The sequence below is a fragment of the Petaurus breviceps genome, unplaced genomic scaffold, assembly GCF_028583685.1.
Source record: "Petaurus breviceps papuanus isolate PSGF00001 unplaced genomic scaffold, PetGlider_PUasm1.0 90633, whole genome shotgun sequence".
Classification (NCBI taxonomy): Eukaryota; Metazoa; Chordata; class Mammalia; order Diprotodontia; family Petauridae; genus Petaurus; species Petaurus breviceps.
In genome coordinates this window covers 8,932,617-8,950,483 of record NW_027187293.1, presented here as the reverse complement: position 1 = coordinate 8,950,483, position 17,867 = coordinate 8,932,617, and the positions used below count along the sequence as shown (strand labels likewise).

General features: G+C 37.1%; 2 protein-coding genes across 2 annotated transcripts in view; one reads left to right on the top strand and one right to left on the bottom strand.

The window, feature by feature from the left end:
* Nucleotides 1–6,975, top strand: part of GPR137B (G protein-coupled receptor 137B) — a 98,588-nt gene extending 91,613 nt beyond the window's left edge. The window contains exon 7 of the mRNA XM_069064500.1: nucleotides 3,091–6,975. Coding sequence (XP_068920601.1) covers nucleotides 3,091–3,202 — 112 coding nt within the window. The 3' untranslated portion in view covers nucleotides 3,203–6,975. The remainder of the gene's footprint in view (nucleotides 1–3,090) is intronic.
* A 3,378-nt stretch (nucleotides 6,976–10,353) lies between these two features.
* The window catches only part of ERO1B (endoplasmic reticulum oxidoreductase 1 beta), a 65,086-nt gene continuing 57,572 nt past the window's right edge, over nucleotides 10,354–17,867 (bottom strand). Inside the window, exon 16 of the mRNA XM_069064499.1 lies at nucleotides 10,354–13,292. Coding sequence (XP_068920600.1) covers nucleotides 13,232–13,292 — 61 coding nt within the window. The 3' untranslated portion in view covers nucleotides 10,354–13,231. The remainder of the gene's footprint in view (nucleotides 13,293–17,867) is intronic.

Sequence of the window (17,867 nt, the reverse complement as noted above, 5' to 3'; positions counted from 1 at the left end):
CACACACACACACACACACACACACACACACACACACACACACACACCCCACACAATTTGAAACATAAGGAATTTGTTCTTGAAACCCTTTTACCTTCTAGTGTTGAGGCTTGGGGATTTAGTGGTACTCAAGACCCTAAAATACTGACACACCAGGTCCTGCCTAATGAATCTGACTCAAGCTTTCTCTCAGCCAAAGTAAAAGTTTATTTTTTAAAAATGTATTTATTTACTTTTACTTTACAACATTCAGTTCCACAATCTCTTGAGTTTCGAATTTTCTCCCCCTCCCTCTCTTCCCCCCTTCCCCCATAGCATCATGTAATCAAATCTACAAATACCTTCACACTGAACGTTAGTCATCTTGTAAAGAAGTATTATAACCAATGGAGTGAACAGTGAGAAAGAAGGGACAAAACACAAACAAGAGAGAGCAAATAGCTTGCTTCAATCTGCAGACTCTGTAGTTCTTTCTCTGGGTGTGGATATCCCTTTCCATTATGAGTATTTTGTAGCTGTCTTCTAACCTTGTATTGCTGAAGGAGCCCAGTCTTTCAGAGTTAGTCGTCACACATACGATGCATCACTTTATGTCTCTCCAGGTTATTATGAAGTCCGTCTGCTTATTTTCTTATAAATTTCTTATAGCATAACAGTATTCCATTACATTCATATAACACTACTTGTTCAGCCATTCCCCAATTAATGGGCATCCCCTTTATTTCTAATTCTTTGCCACCACAAATAAAGCTGCTATATTTTTGTACATATGGGTCCTTTTCCCACTTCTGTGATTTCTTTGGGATACAGCCCTAGTAGTGGTATTGCTGGGTCAAAGGATATAGACAAAGTAAAAGTTTATTAAAGATTTGTCATAATGGGTAGACTCTTAAGGAGCCTAAGTATTTTTGACCCTTGTGTTGACCAGCAAGCCAGATTGAATCTCCTCTAGATTGAATCTCAGCCCTTTCATGGAGGCAAGATGGATCTTATATACAGAAAGACTGTGGGAGGGATCTAGAGGTGGTCTACTGGAGGGGTTTGGGGAGGGTCTTGAGACTACCTAGGAGAATCTACTTACTACTAGGAGAATCTTGACTACTGAGGTCTGACTCCAGGATTGGGATTAAGGGTAGGAAATAGCTGAAGGCTACCTGGAGATGACAGACAATGGAGGGCTGGGACTAAGACTTGAGTCAAATTCATTTGGCAGGACCTGGTGTGTTGGTATTTTGGGGTCTCAAGCAACCCTAACCCAGTACCTCAACATTTTATGTTTAAGGGGGTCATTTAATTGGTCCCCATTGCCCCTTTGTGGAGGGGCTCTAGCTTCAAGCATCTCACAATCTTTCCTGAGAACCGTGTTCTGAGAAAATTCAATGAAGGCCATTAAGTAGGCAGCTTCTATCCATCTTCCTTCTCTGTGACAGTATAATTCTAACTACAAGAGAGTATTATCTTTTAAAGTTCCAAAAACAGGCCATGCTTTGTGGTCCTCTAGGTAATACTGAGGCCAAACAGTGTTGCAAAAAAAAAAAAACACCAACTTTTTCTTTTTAAGTTCTCTAGAGAAACTAAATTTTTCCCAATGTTGTAAAAGACAACCCAAAAGTGAACTTTTGGGAACTAAAAAAAATCCACTCAATATAGGTGTAGGAGTTGGAAGTCCCTTCCTCCCTAAGGAGTAAGCCTTGAAAAACAAAACAAAGACAAAAAAAAAAAACAACTCCAAAAAGGTACCTGAAGTTAGAGAATTGAAAGAATCTGGCTTACACTTCTGTCCTTGTCCTCCATCTTCAGAAGCTGCCCCCAGGACCATATCTTCCAACATAACCAAACTGGACTGAGAACCTGAGAGTGTCCAGGCTGAGTACAAGACAGCATCCTAGCTGTCTGACCTAATGGGACCCGAGAGGTCAGGCCCCAAAACAAACAAACAAAAAAACCATCTCCTAGGTACTTGGAGAGCAAGAAGGGAATAGGGAGAGAGAGGCTTACATACCTTCCAGTCCTGGCTGGAGAAGAGCTTGAGATTAGCAGTGTTTCCTAGTATCAGGGAACCATAAAAATGATGAGATCACTATAAAATTATGAGGTATAGGGTTTAGGGGTGCTGGAGACCCAAGAATACCAACACACCAGGTCCTGCCAAATGAATTTGACTCGTCTTCTCTCAGCCAAAGAAAAGCAGTTTGTTAAAGGTTCGCCATATTGGGTAGACTCTTAAGGAGCCTTGGTATCTGTGATGCTTGTACTGGACAAGCGGGCCAGAATCATCTGACACAGAGTGAGTCTGTGCTAGATCATTCTCAGGCACTCTCACACCTCATGGAGGCAAGATGGGGTCTTATACAGAAAGGTTGTAGGAGGAATCTAGGTGTGGTCAAGAGTTTAGGGAGAGTCTTCAGGAGGAGTCAAATGAGGTCAGACTCCAGGGATGAGAGATTCAGGGTGGGAGGTAGCTGAAAGCTACCTGGAGATGAGAAAATGGAGGGTTTGGGAGGATCAAGGGTGGGAGCTAGCTGGACAAAGAAGGGCTAGGCTAGAAACAGGTTTGGACTGAGCCACAAAGAAATGCTTATGGCCTCAGGCAAATGCCTCTTCAAATGGAAAGATTCAATCAGAGTTCAAGGGGGTTCCCAGAGCCTGTACCTCATCAACTTAACCTCTCTGAGCCTCAGTTTCCCTCATCTATAAAAATGAAAGGATTGATTTGAATGATTTCTAAGTTCCTTTCCAGTTCTAAATAAATGACCCCATGACTATATTGTTGGTAGAAATGACGACTAAAAGTAGATCTGGATATGAGATAACCAGTTATTGTACCAGAAAACACTGAAAAGAAACCAATGTACCTCTTGCTATATTTATACTATTGGGGGGGAAATGGACTTATTCCCTAGTACTGTGGTAAAATTTTCATGTAAACAACATTTTGGTTTGTATCTAGGGAAGGGGAGTGGGGAAGAAGGGTGGGAACGAGGTGGGGAAACAGAGACAGGTGGACCTTTTAGCTAAGGAGCTGCCTACAAATTGATAGGAGAAATGTAAAAGAAATGTTAGGAAAATGTTTTTTTTTTTCTTTTTAAGCTTTGCACCAGATTACTATGACTGGGGACAACAAACTAATAGCTTCATGGCACAAATAGGATCACTGCAACAAGATTCAACATTGGATCCCGACAAATTCAGCAATGGGTAGCCTCTGTTAACAACAGTATTACAAAATTGTACTCCACATTGAAAAGTTTCAGAAAAACAAGCTTGGGGACAGCTGGATGTTTAGGGCATTGTCACATGGGAAATAGGATTTGACTTTGTTGATGACTCCAGTGGGACTAAGCAATAATTTAGATGGATGAAACTTTATTTTAGTTAGTACTAAAGAAATAAGCCTGGCTATTTACCCAGGCATAATTTAATTTTTTTTTTATTTCTACTTTTACAGAAGACATATTTTATATAACTTAAATGATAATGCTAAAGTATGTTAAGGTTCTCTCCCAAGAATTTGTTGATGCAATGTATTTTTTAGTTTGCACAGATATTTTTATGTATAATTCACTTTAAAAGTATACAATATATAGTTTAATGTGTCCTATATGGCTTGTTATAGATGCATTTCTCAGATGATTAAAATTATTCGAATTTAATTAAAAAGACATTTGAAAATAGATATCCTTGTTAGATATAGAAGCCTTTCTCAGTGCTGCATAGTAGAACCTCACAACTTGATTAACATAATTTCTAAATGCCTAACTAGTTTCCATTCCCAAAGCTGCAATTGGATAGACTGTTGCAAGCCTTCTGGACAAATGACTTTTTTCTAAGTGTTAAAACTCTGTTGGGTGGCTCCTCAAGGAGGATTCAGCTTTTTTTTTTTAAGGTTCTAGAAAGGCCTTAAATTTTGTCCCAAATTTTATGCTTTTAATAAAGTAAAATGTATACGAATTAAATGAGAACAAGTTAAAATTGAGATTGGATTGCCAACTTACAATCTTGAACTTTTTCTTCTGTAGCCATAAAGGTTTTTGCAAAATTTTCATCCAAATTAGACTCTGACATCCATAAATTCAGGACCTAAGCCTCCTAGGGCTCTTCCACACATCTGATGCCTTTTAAATTAAAATATATGCTATAGGTTTCTTAAAGGGTATTTACAACATCCCTAGTATTGTAGGTAAAGTCAAGGACCCATTTACTTTGAGCCCCAAATAGCTTTTATTCCATTTTAGACCCATGTGGAAAATGTTGATTTATTTGAACTGATTTTAAAAACAACATAATGAAAATTAATTGTCCAGAAGGTAAGTAGAGTTTACACATGTTATGACATGACACACATGTCTGATAGCAAGGGGGCACTTCTAATTATCTGTCTCCTAGATGGAAAAACATGCCCCTAAACAAGGTTCATTTGGAAAATGCTGCTAATGTTACATACTCCTTGCATGGGTTTTTTCATTGTAAAAATCTCTAGGGAATGGAAGACTGTGAGGCACATATTTCAACAACAGGTTAAATGGGCAGGTTTTCTACAGAGCCAAGAGCCAGAGAAAATTCAGATGTCATAGAAAGAGATAAGTATCATTCCTACTCAGCAAATCCCAAGACTCAGGGCAATAAAATGGGCAAAATGGAAAGGAATTGTATCTTTATTCCTGTTGGGTAAATTCTACCTGCAATGCAGAACTATTCAGTGATCCATGGTTTATAATTTCATTCTCCACAGACATTTTCTGCTTAGCAATTCAAATGATTTAAACCTTTAGGATAAATTTCACTTCTCTTGATGCTATGTAAAAGTTCTCCATTTAATTAGGGCAGAGGTGTCAAACCAGATCATGATGTAGATTTTTCATGCAATTTGAATCCCTTTACTCCATGTAACCCAATGTAGTTGTGATTGACTTAGAGCATTCTAAATTGATGAGGGTCTTCAGACAGAAAGGAAACCTCCACTGATTAGTTCTACCATCTTAAAAACATTTCAGATGATAAGAGATCAAAATCTTAGTTTTCCAAATAGCCTTAAAAATGACCTGTCACTGTTTTTCTATCTTTGAAGCCAGTTATGGATTCCTCATAGCTGAATATTCTGCAGTAAAAAGGTCTTGGGGCTTCTTTTTCTCTTCTGTAAGGTAAAGGGTGGGGGGAGGAGGAACTGGAAAATATAAACTCAAAGTCTCTACCAGCTCTCACCCCTCTAGAGTTCTAGAACTCTATAATTAAGCTTTCATGTAGGCTCTGTAGAATACTTTCCTTGTCTTTGGGACAGCTAAATATATTCATTCAAATTGTATCTGTGATCTCACTGATGTGGCTGATACAGTTTGCAATCCATTCATGTGTGCCCATTCTGTAAAATCCCTGTTCATGGCTTCCCATAAGTTTATCAAAGAGGGTCCACTCATCATGCCAGACCTTTCTTACATTCTCTTGGTATCATGAGGATATCGTGAAGCCTATGGGCTACATGTCAGTTATCACACAAGTCCACCTTCTGTTTTGATCTTACATTTCTTTGATGGTATCCTTTGCTTCAGAGTAGATTTAAAGTATTTTAATATGAAAAAAATCATATCAAATCATATTACTAAAACCAAGTAATGATCACAATCTCATGCTATACCCTAGAAACTCCTTATACTTTTATGATTTTAGACAGAGAAATTTGAAATGCTCATCATGTCACCATTGCAAGCCATAATTTACCTTTATATTAAAGCTGCTAATATTTCGTGAAGATGAATTGGGGAAGAGGGGGATAATGATGTACTTGGTGTCTACTTAATATACTTTGTCTTAACTTTTGTTTATGTAGTATTGTCAAAATAAGGACAAAACCCAAGTCTTGTAAACGCACACCTGCATATGAAATGTCATAGTGAACTTGGAATCTGTACTTGAATGTACCAAAATGCAGTTTCTCTTTCTCTGCTAGTAAATGAGTATGTGTACATTTTTGAAAGACAGAGGGTGGGAGGAAAAATGCAGTTCTCATTTAGCTTCTTAATTTATTTTTGACTGTTCACTATGATGATGAAGCTGCTTAGTTGATGAAATCCTTTAAAAATATTAAGGAAGTTAAAGGAATAATTATCACTGGCTCTAAAATATTCCTACAGGCTATATTTGTTTTCTTTGTGTTAAAGCAATATAAGACAAAATCAGAAAATTAAAAGGTAAAGGCAGCGGACAATATTTTAATAAAAGTTCTGAGCCAACACATATCAAAGCCTGACACGATACCAAAAGCATATGCTTACAATGCTGGTTTTATATTAGCACATAGAATATAATTTACTTAACCATTAAAAATAATATCTATACAGGCACAATAGTTTTCTTTTTCATAATTAACCTCAGAAGAATTCTGTTGTACCCGTGTGGCAGACATTTTACTATGGCATTTGATAGATAGCCCATTTAATTGGGCCAATTTAGAAACACAGATACAGACACAGACACATGCAATCAGAGTGATTAACATAGGTCTGAGATGTTGCCAAGAAATTTATGCCATAACAGCATGGACATATGTTGCATTTAAACAAATGAATTTAGGTATTGCTAATTACCTAGTATTTAGCACACAGTGCCTGGCACATAGTGGGTGCTTACTAAATGATTGTTGATTTATTAGACTTGGGATGTACTTAATATCTACGATGGCTATAAGAATTAGCTTTTTGATCAGTTACTTATAAGACTGGGACCAAATTTAAAAGTTTTATCTTATCTTAAAAGTTTGCAGAAATTATAACTGTCAAATATTAAAAGTTACCCCCATGAAAGTAAAAAAAAAAACAAAAAAACAAAACAAGCATTCCCATGTCTAAGAGCTCTGTCAAAAAGGAGTACTATAAGAAATACAATCTAATTTCTGACAATAAAGTCAAGTTTATTTTAAATTTACATGGGTCTATGTATTTGAAGTTATATTGAGAATGCCAATAAAAGATACTTGATAAAGTCCTGTGCATGTTCTCCTTTCTTGCTAAACCACCACAAAAAAAATACAAATCCTGTACAAGATACAACCTGAGAAACAAATACATTTGTACCATATTCTTCCAGTCTTTCTACATCATAAATGATTTAGGAAATCATTTAGCAAAATTCAGAAAAAGTTAATAGTATAACTAAGACTATGTCAGTTCTACTATTTGGGATAGTAGGGTTCATGGAAGGACAGATCATCAGTATCATCTCTTTAGTCTGGAAAGATGAAATCTGAAAAGGAATATGATGCACTTAGAATGAGGTGTGGTAGTATCCCTATTTAAGAGACCATAGACCAAGCAAAGTACTGAAGTAAATACCCTTTCAGTTCAGAAAGAAAATTTCCCTTAAGTCTAGGTCTGATGATGTCACTCTGCCAACTCATTAAACTTCAGTGGCTCCCTATTACTTCTAGGGGCAAATATAAACTTCTTTGTTTGGCCCTTCATAACCTAGCCCCTAGCATTCCGGTCTTCTACATTATATATACTTTCCTTCCTACACCCTACAGTATAGCCCAGCCTACTTCTCTCCATTCTTCCCGGAGAAGGCTCCACCTTCCATCTCCATGTCTTTGCACTGTCCATGCCTCATGCCTCGAATGCACTCCCTCCTCACCTTTACTACCTCAGAGGCTCCTTAACTTCCATCAAGAACCGACTTAAGTTCTACCTTCTACCTGAAGTCTTTTCTAGTCCCCTCAGTTGCTTGTGCCTTCCCTTCAAAACAACCTCACACTTTACATTTGTACATATTTACATATTGTCTCTCCTAAAGAATCTTTTTTGAAGGCAGGGACTGCAATTTTTGCCTTTGTGTTACCAGTGCGTAGCACAGTGCTTGGCATCAAGTACTTAATGTTTACTGTCTGAAAGAGATGTCCATAAAATAACAGAATGAATGATGAACTTACACATTAAAGCAAGAGAAAGAAGTCAGTTTCTTTCCTGTCCATGAAATGTAAATTCTTGCCTTCACTTTCAGCCTCAACTCTGCTTGATCCTTGCACTAATCCTAGTTCAGGACACAAGCAGGGAGCCTGTTAGGAACCTAGCCTCAAAAAAAGCCTGGGTCATTCTTAAAGGATCAGGGATTTAGACACAGAAGGGAAGTCAGAGTCTGTTTAGTCCAATCTCATGATGACTTAAGGTCTTGGAGGTAGTAAACTTCAGAAATGGGATTTGAATCCAGGTCCTTTGACCTCCGAGTCAGTGGAATGTCCTATTTACATTAAAAAAAAAAATCCAAAACATTCTAATAGTCCTGTTTCTTTACCATGAAGCAACATGTTTCATTATCTGTTCAGTAGGACTTTCATCAGTTTTTTATAAATTGAGTTGGTGGTGGCCTTCCTTTCCTGTTTTATAGAGAAAAGAATGGACTTTGGAAATCAGATGACCTGGATTTAGAGCTGGATTCTGCTATTTATTACTTCTGTTGTTCAGTCGTGTCTGATTTTTTTGTGACCCCGTTTGGGGTTTTCTTAGCAAAGATACTGGAGTGGTTTGCCATTTCCTTCTCCAGCTCATTTGACAGATGAAGAAACTAAGGCAGAGAGGGTTAAGTGACTTGTCCAGGGTCACACAGCTAGTACCTGAAGCCAGATTTGAAACCAAGAAAGATAGCTTTCCTGACTCCAGACCCAGCACTCTATCCACTGCTCCACTTAGGTGCCCACTATTACCTCAGGGATGCTGGTCAAATCATCTCATTTCCCCGGGTCTGTTTCCCCATCTGTAAAATCAGGAGGTTCCAGCTTAAATGTTTATAATCCTGTCTCTGGATTCTGACTCTGCTCTCCATTACTGAACACGGCCCAGGACCAGGAACCACTAGTGATCCAGCAGTACGTTGTACAGGATAGGTGCTCTGTAGATTTGCTGAACCTATGATCAGCACCCAAGTTCTTTTTCCTATAGCCAGGTTTCACTGGGGCTCTTTCCTAAGATTTAGATGGGTGGTAACCCATCTGCCCTAATATTGCTCCTGGCAAGTACACACTCCAAACCATAGTTTTCCATTTGGATCTCCACTACCTATTCACCTTCTTTACTTGAAAACTCTAGCCTCCACATTGGGCAGATATGCCTGGAACTTGTTTATGCTCTCTGGCTAGAACCCTTGGCATCACACTGTCCATCCCCTGCAACTTACCCGATCTTCTATCCTCTACAATATTCACATGCCCTTTTGAGTCCTGATGATACCCAAATTTCTATTGCCTAGAATCCAAACCTCAACCATTTCTATGGCTCTACTTTACCCTTTCCCTCACTAAGACTTACATCTTAGAGCTCATATGAAGCAACTTGAGGACAAGTAAAGTACCTGTATTACTTTCCTTTGGGGAATAAATTTTCAAAACTTGCTACCTCAAAAGGTGGTAAACAAATTATAAGTAGTTATGAAAAAGGATCTAATTCATGGAAAAATCTATATAGTCATACTAAGAAATAAGAATATTAAAAATACAATTTCTGAAATTTGAAATTCTCAAAATTCTGCATCTTGACAATATTGTTACAGCTAATCAAGACCTAGAAAAGAAAGCTCTTGCCCCCAAAGTCCTTGGATCTATCAAAGACAAAACCAGAAAGATATGTTTTTGTCAGTAAAAATTAAAGAATTTGCCTTGCTGCCATACCCTAAGAATGAGGGGATATTTACTTCTGACTTGCAGGTGAAACCCATGTATGTTACCTCTCCCATAAGAGTGGGAGCTCCTTGAGAACAGGTACTCTCTGCTTTTATATTTGTATCAACAATGCTTTGCATACAGTAAGCGCTTAATAAATGTTTAATTCATTGATTTATCTTACTGTCACTGTCACATAAGGAATGTCAGTAAGTTTTGTCTTACTAGACAGACCAAATAAGTAGTGAAGCAGTAAGTGGTTAATGGAGCTACTAACATACAAACATTTGAGTTTGACAGAGGATATTAAAGAGGATAATCCTACTCTTCCACAAAAATATCATTTGATGTCAAGAGAGAGAATGCTAAACTAGATGGATCATATTTCTGAGACACAGCAGTTCTTATGCTTATCATTGCACCTTTTTGACTCAAAAGATGGAAAAATAACTGTTTGAAATCTTTTATGTGAAATATTTAACTCAATCTCCGTCATGCTCCGTGACAATTTTGTTTCTGTGCTGGGTTTAATCTTAGTAAGCAGAAGTTCAGTGTTGGGTGGTTTTTTTTTTATTTTTAAATTCTCTCAAATTTTTATTATACCCATTTAGAAACTGATGCTAATGTAATTTTACACACTTTTTGGACACCATTAAGGGATTTAAAGGAGAATTAAATATTTGTCTCAAAAAAAAAGTCTTTTAAACACAAGAAACACTGCAGAAACATTTACTTTAATTCAGATTTTACAGAATCAAGTGGAAACAGCAAATAATACAGTATAGTGTTCAAAATCAAAGGTGTTGTATACTCATGACAGAATTGTACAAGTTTTGTGATTTATCATACTCACAAATGGTGCAAATTTAGATACTTCAGCTATGAGGTTTATTGTGAGTCTCTTACATTTTCACATAGACTAAAGTGTTGTTGCTGATGAAATTTAATAATTTTTATATTCAAAATTATATCCAAAGTTAAAAAATATGGCACAATATTTCATATATATGCCCAGCAATCATACATGACTATTTGATAAATCACAATGCTAAATGCCAAAATAAAATGTTTTGATTTATCAAGTTTCTAAACCGTGTAAGGTCTATTACTATTTTATTTCATTCACCTCAAAAAATGGTCAAAGATCCCCAAATCTAAAATTTACAGTAATGTTGACACAGACACCACTCAAAAAAATGTAACAAACTCAAGTCTAGGGAAGAGGCCTATTTTCCCTTTTTTTCACATTTTTATTACTTTATAAACTGGTACAATCATTTCTGTCAGTTATACCATCAGGGCAGTATTTTTTATTAAGTTATGAAATAAAATAAAAGGCTGAACTTAGACAAGCATATGCTTTTGAAAACAGTATATAATCAACAATGCTGTTAATTCATCATAGAACTAAGCAACAAAGGGCATTAAACAATTGCATGGCATGTGAGTTGAAAAAAACTATGCCATTAGGGTTCACAGAACAAAGATTCTTACAGGTAGTACATACCAGTAATATAGTCTCCTAAAAATAAACATGGCAAAGTGAATGCTGTCACCACATTATTTTCCAATGACAAACTACTATGTTTCATGTATTTTTCTGCTAATGAGTAAAATTTAGAAAATAACTTTCTACAACTAGAAAGGTATAAACCCTTTCATTTCCAAGAACTCTCTCTAACATATATAACTGTCCCTTTTAAAAAGATTGAAACAAACCACAGGAATTAAGGGTAATTGCCCATAATAAGCAAGGATTCACTCCCCAGTAGATTAATAGTTTTTGTCTGTAGTTAAGAGATCCTGAAGTAACCTTTCTAAAAAAGAAACTGTTCTTAAAGATTACTGTACTATGACAATAAAAATGTGGTATTATTTTCGGGTTAAATTAGGCTTTGAGCAGTATCTAAGAACTGATATTGATTATCTGGCATTCTTAAACCAACAAAATTACTAATGTATTCAGTTTTCAAAGAAGCTTGCCTTAAGTTTTCTTTTCATATGCAATGTTTTCAGTATTAAAAGAAATGTCTGCAATCAAATCCACCAATTTATAATAAAATTAAACATCACTGTCAATTGTCAAGTGATTCTATAAAAATTAGAAATTGGGTTTGGAAAAGAAACAAGTCTAATACACAATTTCACCCCTAATGTATAAGGGTCTAGTGGTGAAGCAAAATTTAATTTTAAACAATTGGTTCCACTATATCATTATTAAACACATTTCAGACTTTGGCAGGTTAAAGTATGGGCTTAAGGGCACTTGTTATTCACTTGGTAAAAAATTGAAGGTCTAATACACAAAAATTTTAGGATTCTTACCCGCATTACTACCACACATATAGAAACTTCCACATTGAAAACCAACATTACAACTACCACAGTTTTAAAAATTATCAAATAGCTAGTCCTGGCCAAGGGTACTTTAATTCTGGATTTAAAAAATGAAAGTTCATTACTTCAGACTGGTGTGGTGGCATAATGTCCAAGTTGACCACACGAAGTATCACATATATACAGTGAATTTCTATATTCTTATTATCATGTTTAAATAATCTACCTAAGAAAGTTAGGCTGAGAGTAGTTAGGGGGAATTGCATAGATAATTTTTTAAAAATAAAGTTCTTTAAAACGTTTTTCTTTTTCTATTTAAAACAAATTTTTGGCCTGTAACATTTGAAAACAACATTATAGAGTTACATAATCCTAACAGAATTTGCTTCAAGAAGTTACCTGCTAGCTGTGTATTTACTACTCTAATGGGGGATATGCACTATTTTTTTCTTTAAGGAAAGGGAAATGTATACACCTGTGTCTTGGTCACAAATTGGGCAATTTTTTTTTTTAAAGATAATGTTTAGGTTCTAAGAATAAGAAAACTCTTGGACTAACCAAACATAGAGACGGTTGAGAATCAAAGAGAAAGAATCTGTCCAATTCTACCAGAGGAAGTTCCCTTATATCAATGAAGATAAAAGCAAATAGGAAGATCTTGAATGCACTTAAGAAACTCCTTGAATTACACATTTAAAAGACTGTCCGTTATGTTCATACTTCTGCAGAAGAAACAAATGAATTAATATAAAGCTAGGCACAAGTCTAAAGCAAAAGGGGAAAAGAAGGAAAAATTTCTTATCACAGTATCAGCATTTTTCTTTACTAAGTACAATATTTGTTCCCTAGTTCTTGTTCCTGTCATAGGGGATTATAACAATGCTAATTAGATGACTACATAATTTAAAGTTAGACAATTGCCGGGGAAAAACAGGACAACAAAATGAGAAAAACAGACTAAATAAAAGGTGGCACACTAGAAACATTCAATAGATGAAAAAATATATGAAATTAAACAGAGAATCAATATAATTTACATGTTCCAAAACTATATACTTCATTCATAAATAGCTCTAATTGATAATTTCCTATTTTAAGGATCATAAATATTCAAGTTGGTGTCTGAATGTTTCCTTCAAGAGTTCAAATTCTTGAAGGTCAGGAAGATCAGTCTCATTCTGCTGAATGTCCAAGATGAAAAGTCTTTACACAATTATTTTATGGTTACCTTTAACAAGTGTATAAAAGTCTTTATTATCTACTATGTTTCAATAAAACTTTAAAATTCTGCAATTCTATTACACTTGTGGAGAGTCTGTAAAAAAAAAGAATATATATATTAGTACAAGTTTGATGCATATTTAAAACTGAAATTTTAATTAATTGTAATCTATATTTGATATAATATTAAAATAGGATTATGCCCTGTAGAGTCCTGTTTAGAAAAGTAAAATTATGTAGCAATTTAATTTACAGATGAAACTGACACTTTACAAAGAGTTTTAAAAGAGATTATTCAAAGTTGACAGAAACTTCAAAGTTGCACCTCTGTATTTGCTATTTTCTGGTGGCAAATTAAAAGTCAGCTCAATTATTTATACTGTGGGGAGGAAAGCTACAGAAAATACAAAACAGTAGAAGTTTAAATCATTTACATTTAACCTGTAAGGCACTAAGGGTTTGGGGTTTTTTAAGCCTCCTACTGAAATGATCATTCCCTGAGTAAACACCAATTGGCAGTATGAGAAAGCTGCCTGTGAAACATGATACCTGGCAAGGGAAAAGGCAGGCTAAGGTTAAAACCTTGGAATAAATGATGCACAAAAACCAGACAATCATCAAAAGGGTTAATTGAATGGGTATTTGCTCAAAAATTCTGTAGTTCCCTATTGTCTTCCAAGGTAAACTTTGGTCATCTGAGATGTTCTAGAACCTGGCCTTGACCTTTTTGGCCTCATCTCATATTATTCCTTTCCTCACGCTCTATGCTCTAAAGGGATTTTATTCTTTGCTCACAAACCACAATCTGTGTTCTCCCACCTCCCTCCCCTTTGCTCTCATGGTTCCTTACACAAGGAAACATACCCTCCTTCTCACAAGGCCAATAAGAAAACATGGGATTAAGAATGGTGGGAAGCCCCTAGTATTTAAACCTCATTTAAATGTCATAGGGGCTGAACTGGCAATCTAGAGGAGTAAGAAGCTGCCTTACTTCCTAAGATGGCAGGCGAGGGAAGGAAGGTTCTGACTGGGGAGGAGGCCTCCAGAGCAGTAGTGCTCACACTAAATGGTGGTGATGGAAGCGAGCACAGCATTGACTATCAACCCAGCATCCCAGAATGACCCACCAGGCCTGACTAGCACCTAGTTAGCAAGAATAATTTGTTAAAAAAGGAAAATTCTTTCTATATCTCTCTTTCCTTTCAGAGTCAAATTCTAAGAAAAAGCTGCCACATTCTTCCTCCATTTCTTCTCCTACCATTTTTCTCTCAATTCTTTATTATCTGGCTTCCAACCTCACTACCAAACTCAAATTGTTCTCGCCAAAATCACCAACAACATGCTAACTTCCCAATCAGATAAGACTTTAAAGTTTTTGTGCTCCCTGCTTTTTCTCCTACATGCCCATATCTCAAGTCTCCTCTGTGGCATTATCATCCATGGCTGGCGTGCCTTCTCACTGTAGGTGTCTTTCAACACTATCTTAGGTCCTCTCTTGGTAGGTGGTCTCATACGTTTCCATAAGTTCAAACACCTGATTCCCAGATCTATATATCCAGGAACTTGTATGAGCTCCAGTCTCCCCATCAATCACTTACTGCTGGACATCTCCAAATGGAGGCCCCACTAGGATCTCAGTTTCAACAAGTCAAATCAATCAAATATTTATTAAGTAGACACTATGTGCTAGGCACTGTTCTAGAACAAAAACGAAATAATCCCTATAAAGTTAATACATATGCATACACATACACAGAAGAGTTAAAATACAAGGTAAATTGGGAAGGACAAGAGTAGTTAGGGTGATAAAGAAAGGCTTCATGCAAAGTCTGGTGCCTAAGCTTCTTCAGGAAGAAAGGGACTCTGCGGTAGAGGTAAGTGGGAGTACAGTTCCATACATGGGACAAAGAGTGCAAAGGCACAGAGGAAGGAGATGGTGTGTCATGAGAGGAATAGAGAGGTCAGTTTAACCAGATCACTTAGTACAGGAAGGGATAACGTCCACTGAGGCTAGAGAGACAAACTGAGGTCAACTTGTGAAGGGCTTTAAATGCTAAACAGAGAACTTTACTTTTTATCCTAGAGGCAAGAAGAAGCCAATGGAGTTGGATGCATAAGGCAGCTCCGTGGTTGGATCTGCACTTACAGAAAATTCTTTGATATCCATGTGTAGGGAAGACAAGAGCCTGGGGAGGTCTGAGATAAAGAGACCAACTGGGAAGCTCTTGGAATAATCTAGGGGAGAGGTAGTAGTGATGAACTAAAGTGTTAGTTGAGTAGAGAGAAGGGGCTGGATGTAAGATACTTTATGAAGTTGAAAACAGTAAGGGCTAGCAACTGATTGTATAAGAGTGAGAAATCCAGGATGATGCCTAGATATAAACCTGAGACACTGAAAGAATTGTGGTTTCTTTGACAGAAATAGTGAAGCTTGGAAGATGGAAGGGTTTAGGGCAGGACTCAACCATTTTTGTATCAAAGGCCCCTCTGAACAACTGGTAAAGCTTATAAATCCCTAGAATAATGTTTTTAAAACTACAAAATAAAACACACAGGATTACAAAGGAATTTAATTATACTGAAATAGTTATCAGATATTAAAAATAATTCTTGGGGCGGCTAGGTGTGGCAGTGAATAGAGCAATGGCCCTGGAGTCAGGAGGACCTGAGTTCAAATCCAGCCTCAGACACTTAACACAAAAAGTAGCCATGTGACCTTGGCCAAGTCACTTAGAACCCCAACTGTCCTCCAAAAAGCAAAAAAAAAAAAAAAAAAAAAAAACCCAAATTCTTGGAACCCAGGTTAAAAACCTCTGAATACAGGAAGAAAAGAGGCCCAGGACAAAACTTTCAGATACACCAAAATTAGGTGGCACAATGTGGATGATAAGCCAGCAAAGAACACTGAGAAAAATCAGACCAGAGAAAGCAATAGTGTCACAAAAACCCAGAGAGAAGAGAATACCCATGAGGAAATGGGAGTCAATAGTGTCAAATGCAGCAGTTTTGAGAATAGAACTTACCAATTTTCCTCACCATTCTTTTCCAAACTTTTCTACTTCTGTTGGGTGCTTCATCTTTCTTCTAGTCACTCAAGCCACCTCTAGGTCACCCTCCCCTTCCCTCTCCATACCTAATCAATTCTACCATACCCAAAACAATTCTACCCCACATTTCTTGTATTCATATTCTTCTCTCCATGTGGTCAACATCTTATTTGGGCCCTCACCACCTTTTGCCCAGACTACTGCCACAGCCTCTAAACTGAACTCCTGGCAAGTCTTATCCCTCTCCAATTTGTCCCCCACAGAGTAGAGTAGCCAAAATAATTTATACAGAGCAGCCTGGCTGTGTCATTCTTCTGTTCAAAAACTGTCAGTATTTCTCTACTGTCTATAGAATAAAACAGAAGTTCCTCTTTGGCTTTGAAGTTCCTCATACTATTGTATCAGGCTATCTGCCTTTCTCGACTTATGTCATTAATCAGTCTCTTGCACCCTCCACATTCCAGCTAAAATGGCTTGGAAAGCCCCCTCCCTCCTCTGCGTCTGTGCCAAGAATGCAGTCCTTTCTCTTCTCTACTGAGGATCTGCAGTTTTTCAGAGGCAGTTCATGTGCTACTTTCTACAGGAAGGAATTCTACAGGAAGTCCCCCAAATTCCTGATACTCTCTACTTCCTCAAAATACACGTTTCCATGTTCTGCTGCCCCAGTAAAACATAAGCTGTTTAAGAGCAGAGATTTATCTTTTATTTTGATTTGCATCTATGGGGCCTAATGCAGAAACACATAAGGGATGTTTAATAATAGATGATTTGGGATCTGACTGGAAGCTCTTCCCCATCTGCTCTTTCCACCCAACACCTGTGTCAATATCTCAGGGCATTTCTCTTCCTCCCCAAATCAAGGAACCTTCTTTCTTGCTTCTTGACCCCTATTTTTTCTATGACGATTATCTATATGTCTATGTGGGGGAGTGGAGGCAGGGTAATCTTTGAAAATGTATACAGGAGGCAGCCTGAGGTAGAGAATAAGCCAGGAAGAACAAGATTCAAATCCAGCCTCAAACACTTACTAGCAGTGTGATCATGGGCAAGTCATTTAACCTCACTGAGACCATTTTGTCATCTACTAAATAAATGAAGGGGTGAGGCTCTAAGCAAACCTCAATGGGCTCTAAGACCCTTCCAATTCTAACTAGAATCCTGTGAAAGGCAGTGTGGTGCCTATCCATGGCAGGCCTCTGCACACAAACACTATACATGACAGGTCTCTCTATGTGTGATGGGGCTCTGTGTTTATGGGGGAGGGGGGAGCAGGTCTTTGGATTAAAGGGGTGGTATCTACACATGGAGCACTTATGTGAATGGACCATGAGTTATTAGGGAAGCAGGGGGAATAGTGTTCATGTGTCTCTCTGTGTTGGTCATGGAAGACTGTACATGTGGATATTGCTGCCTTCAGTCCTTAGCATCTGGCAGTTTGAGGGGTCTAGGGTAGTAGCAAAAGCAAACAGGTGATCATACAAAATACAAGTAAGTTTCCACATGTAAAATATACATGCTGAAGTTTGTAATTCCCTTCCACAATCAACTCTTTCTAGCTTCTTGGTGACTTTGATACTGGGTCTAGAAAAAATATCTTAGTTTAAGTTACTTTACTAGAAATT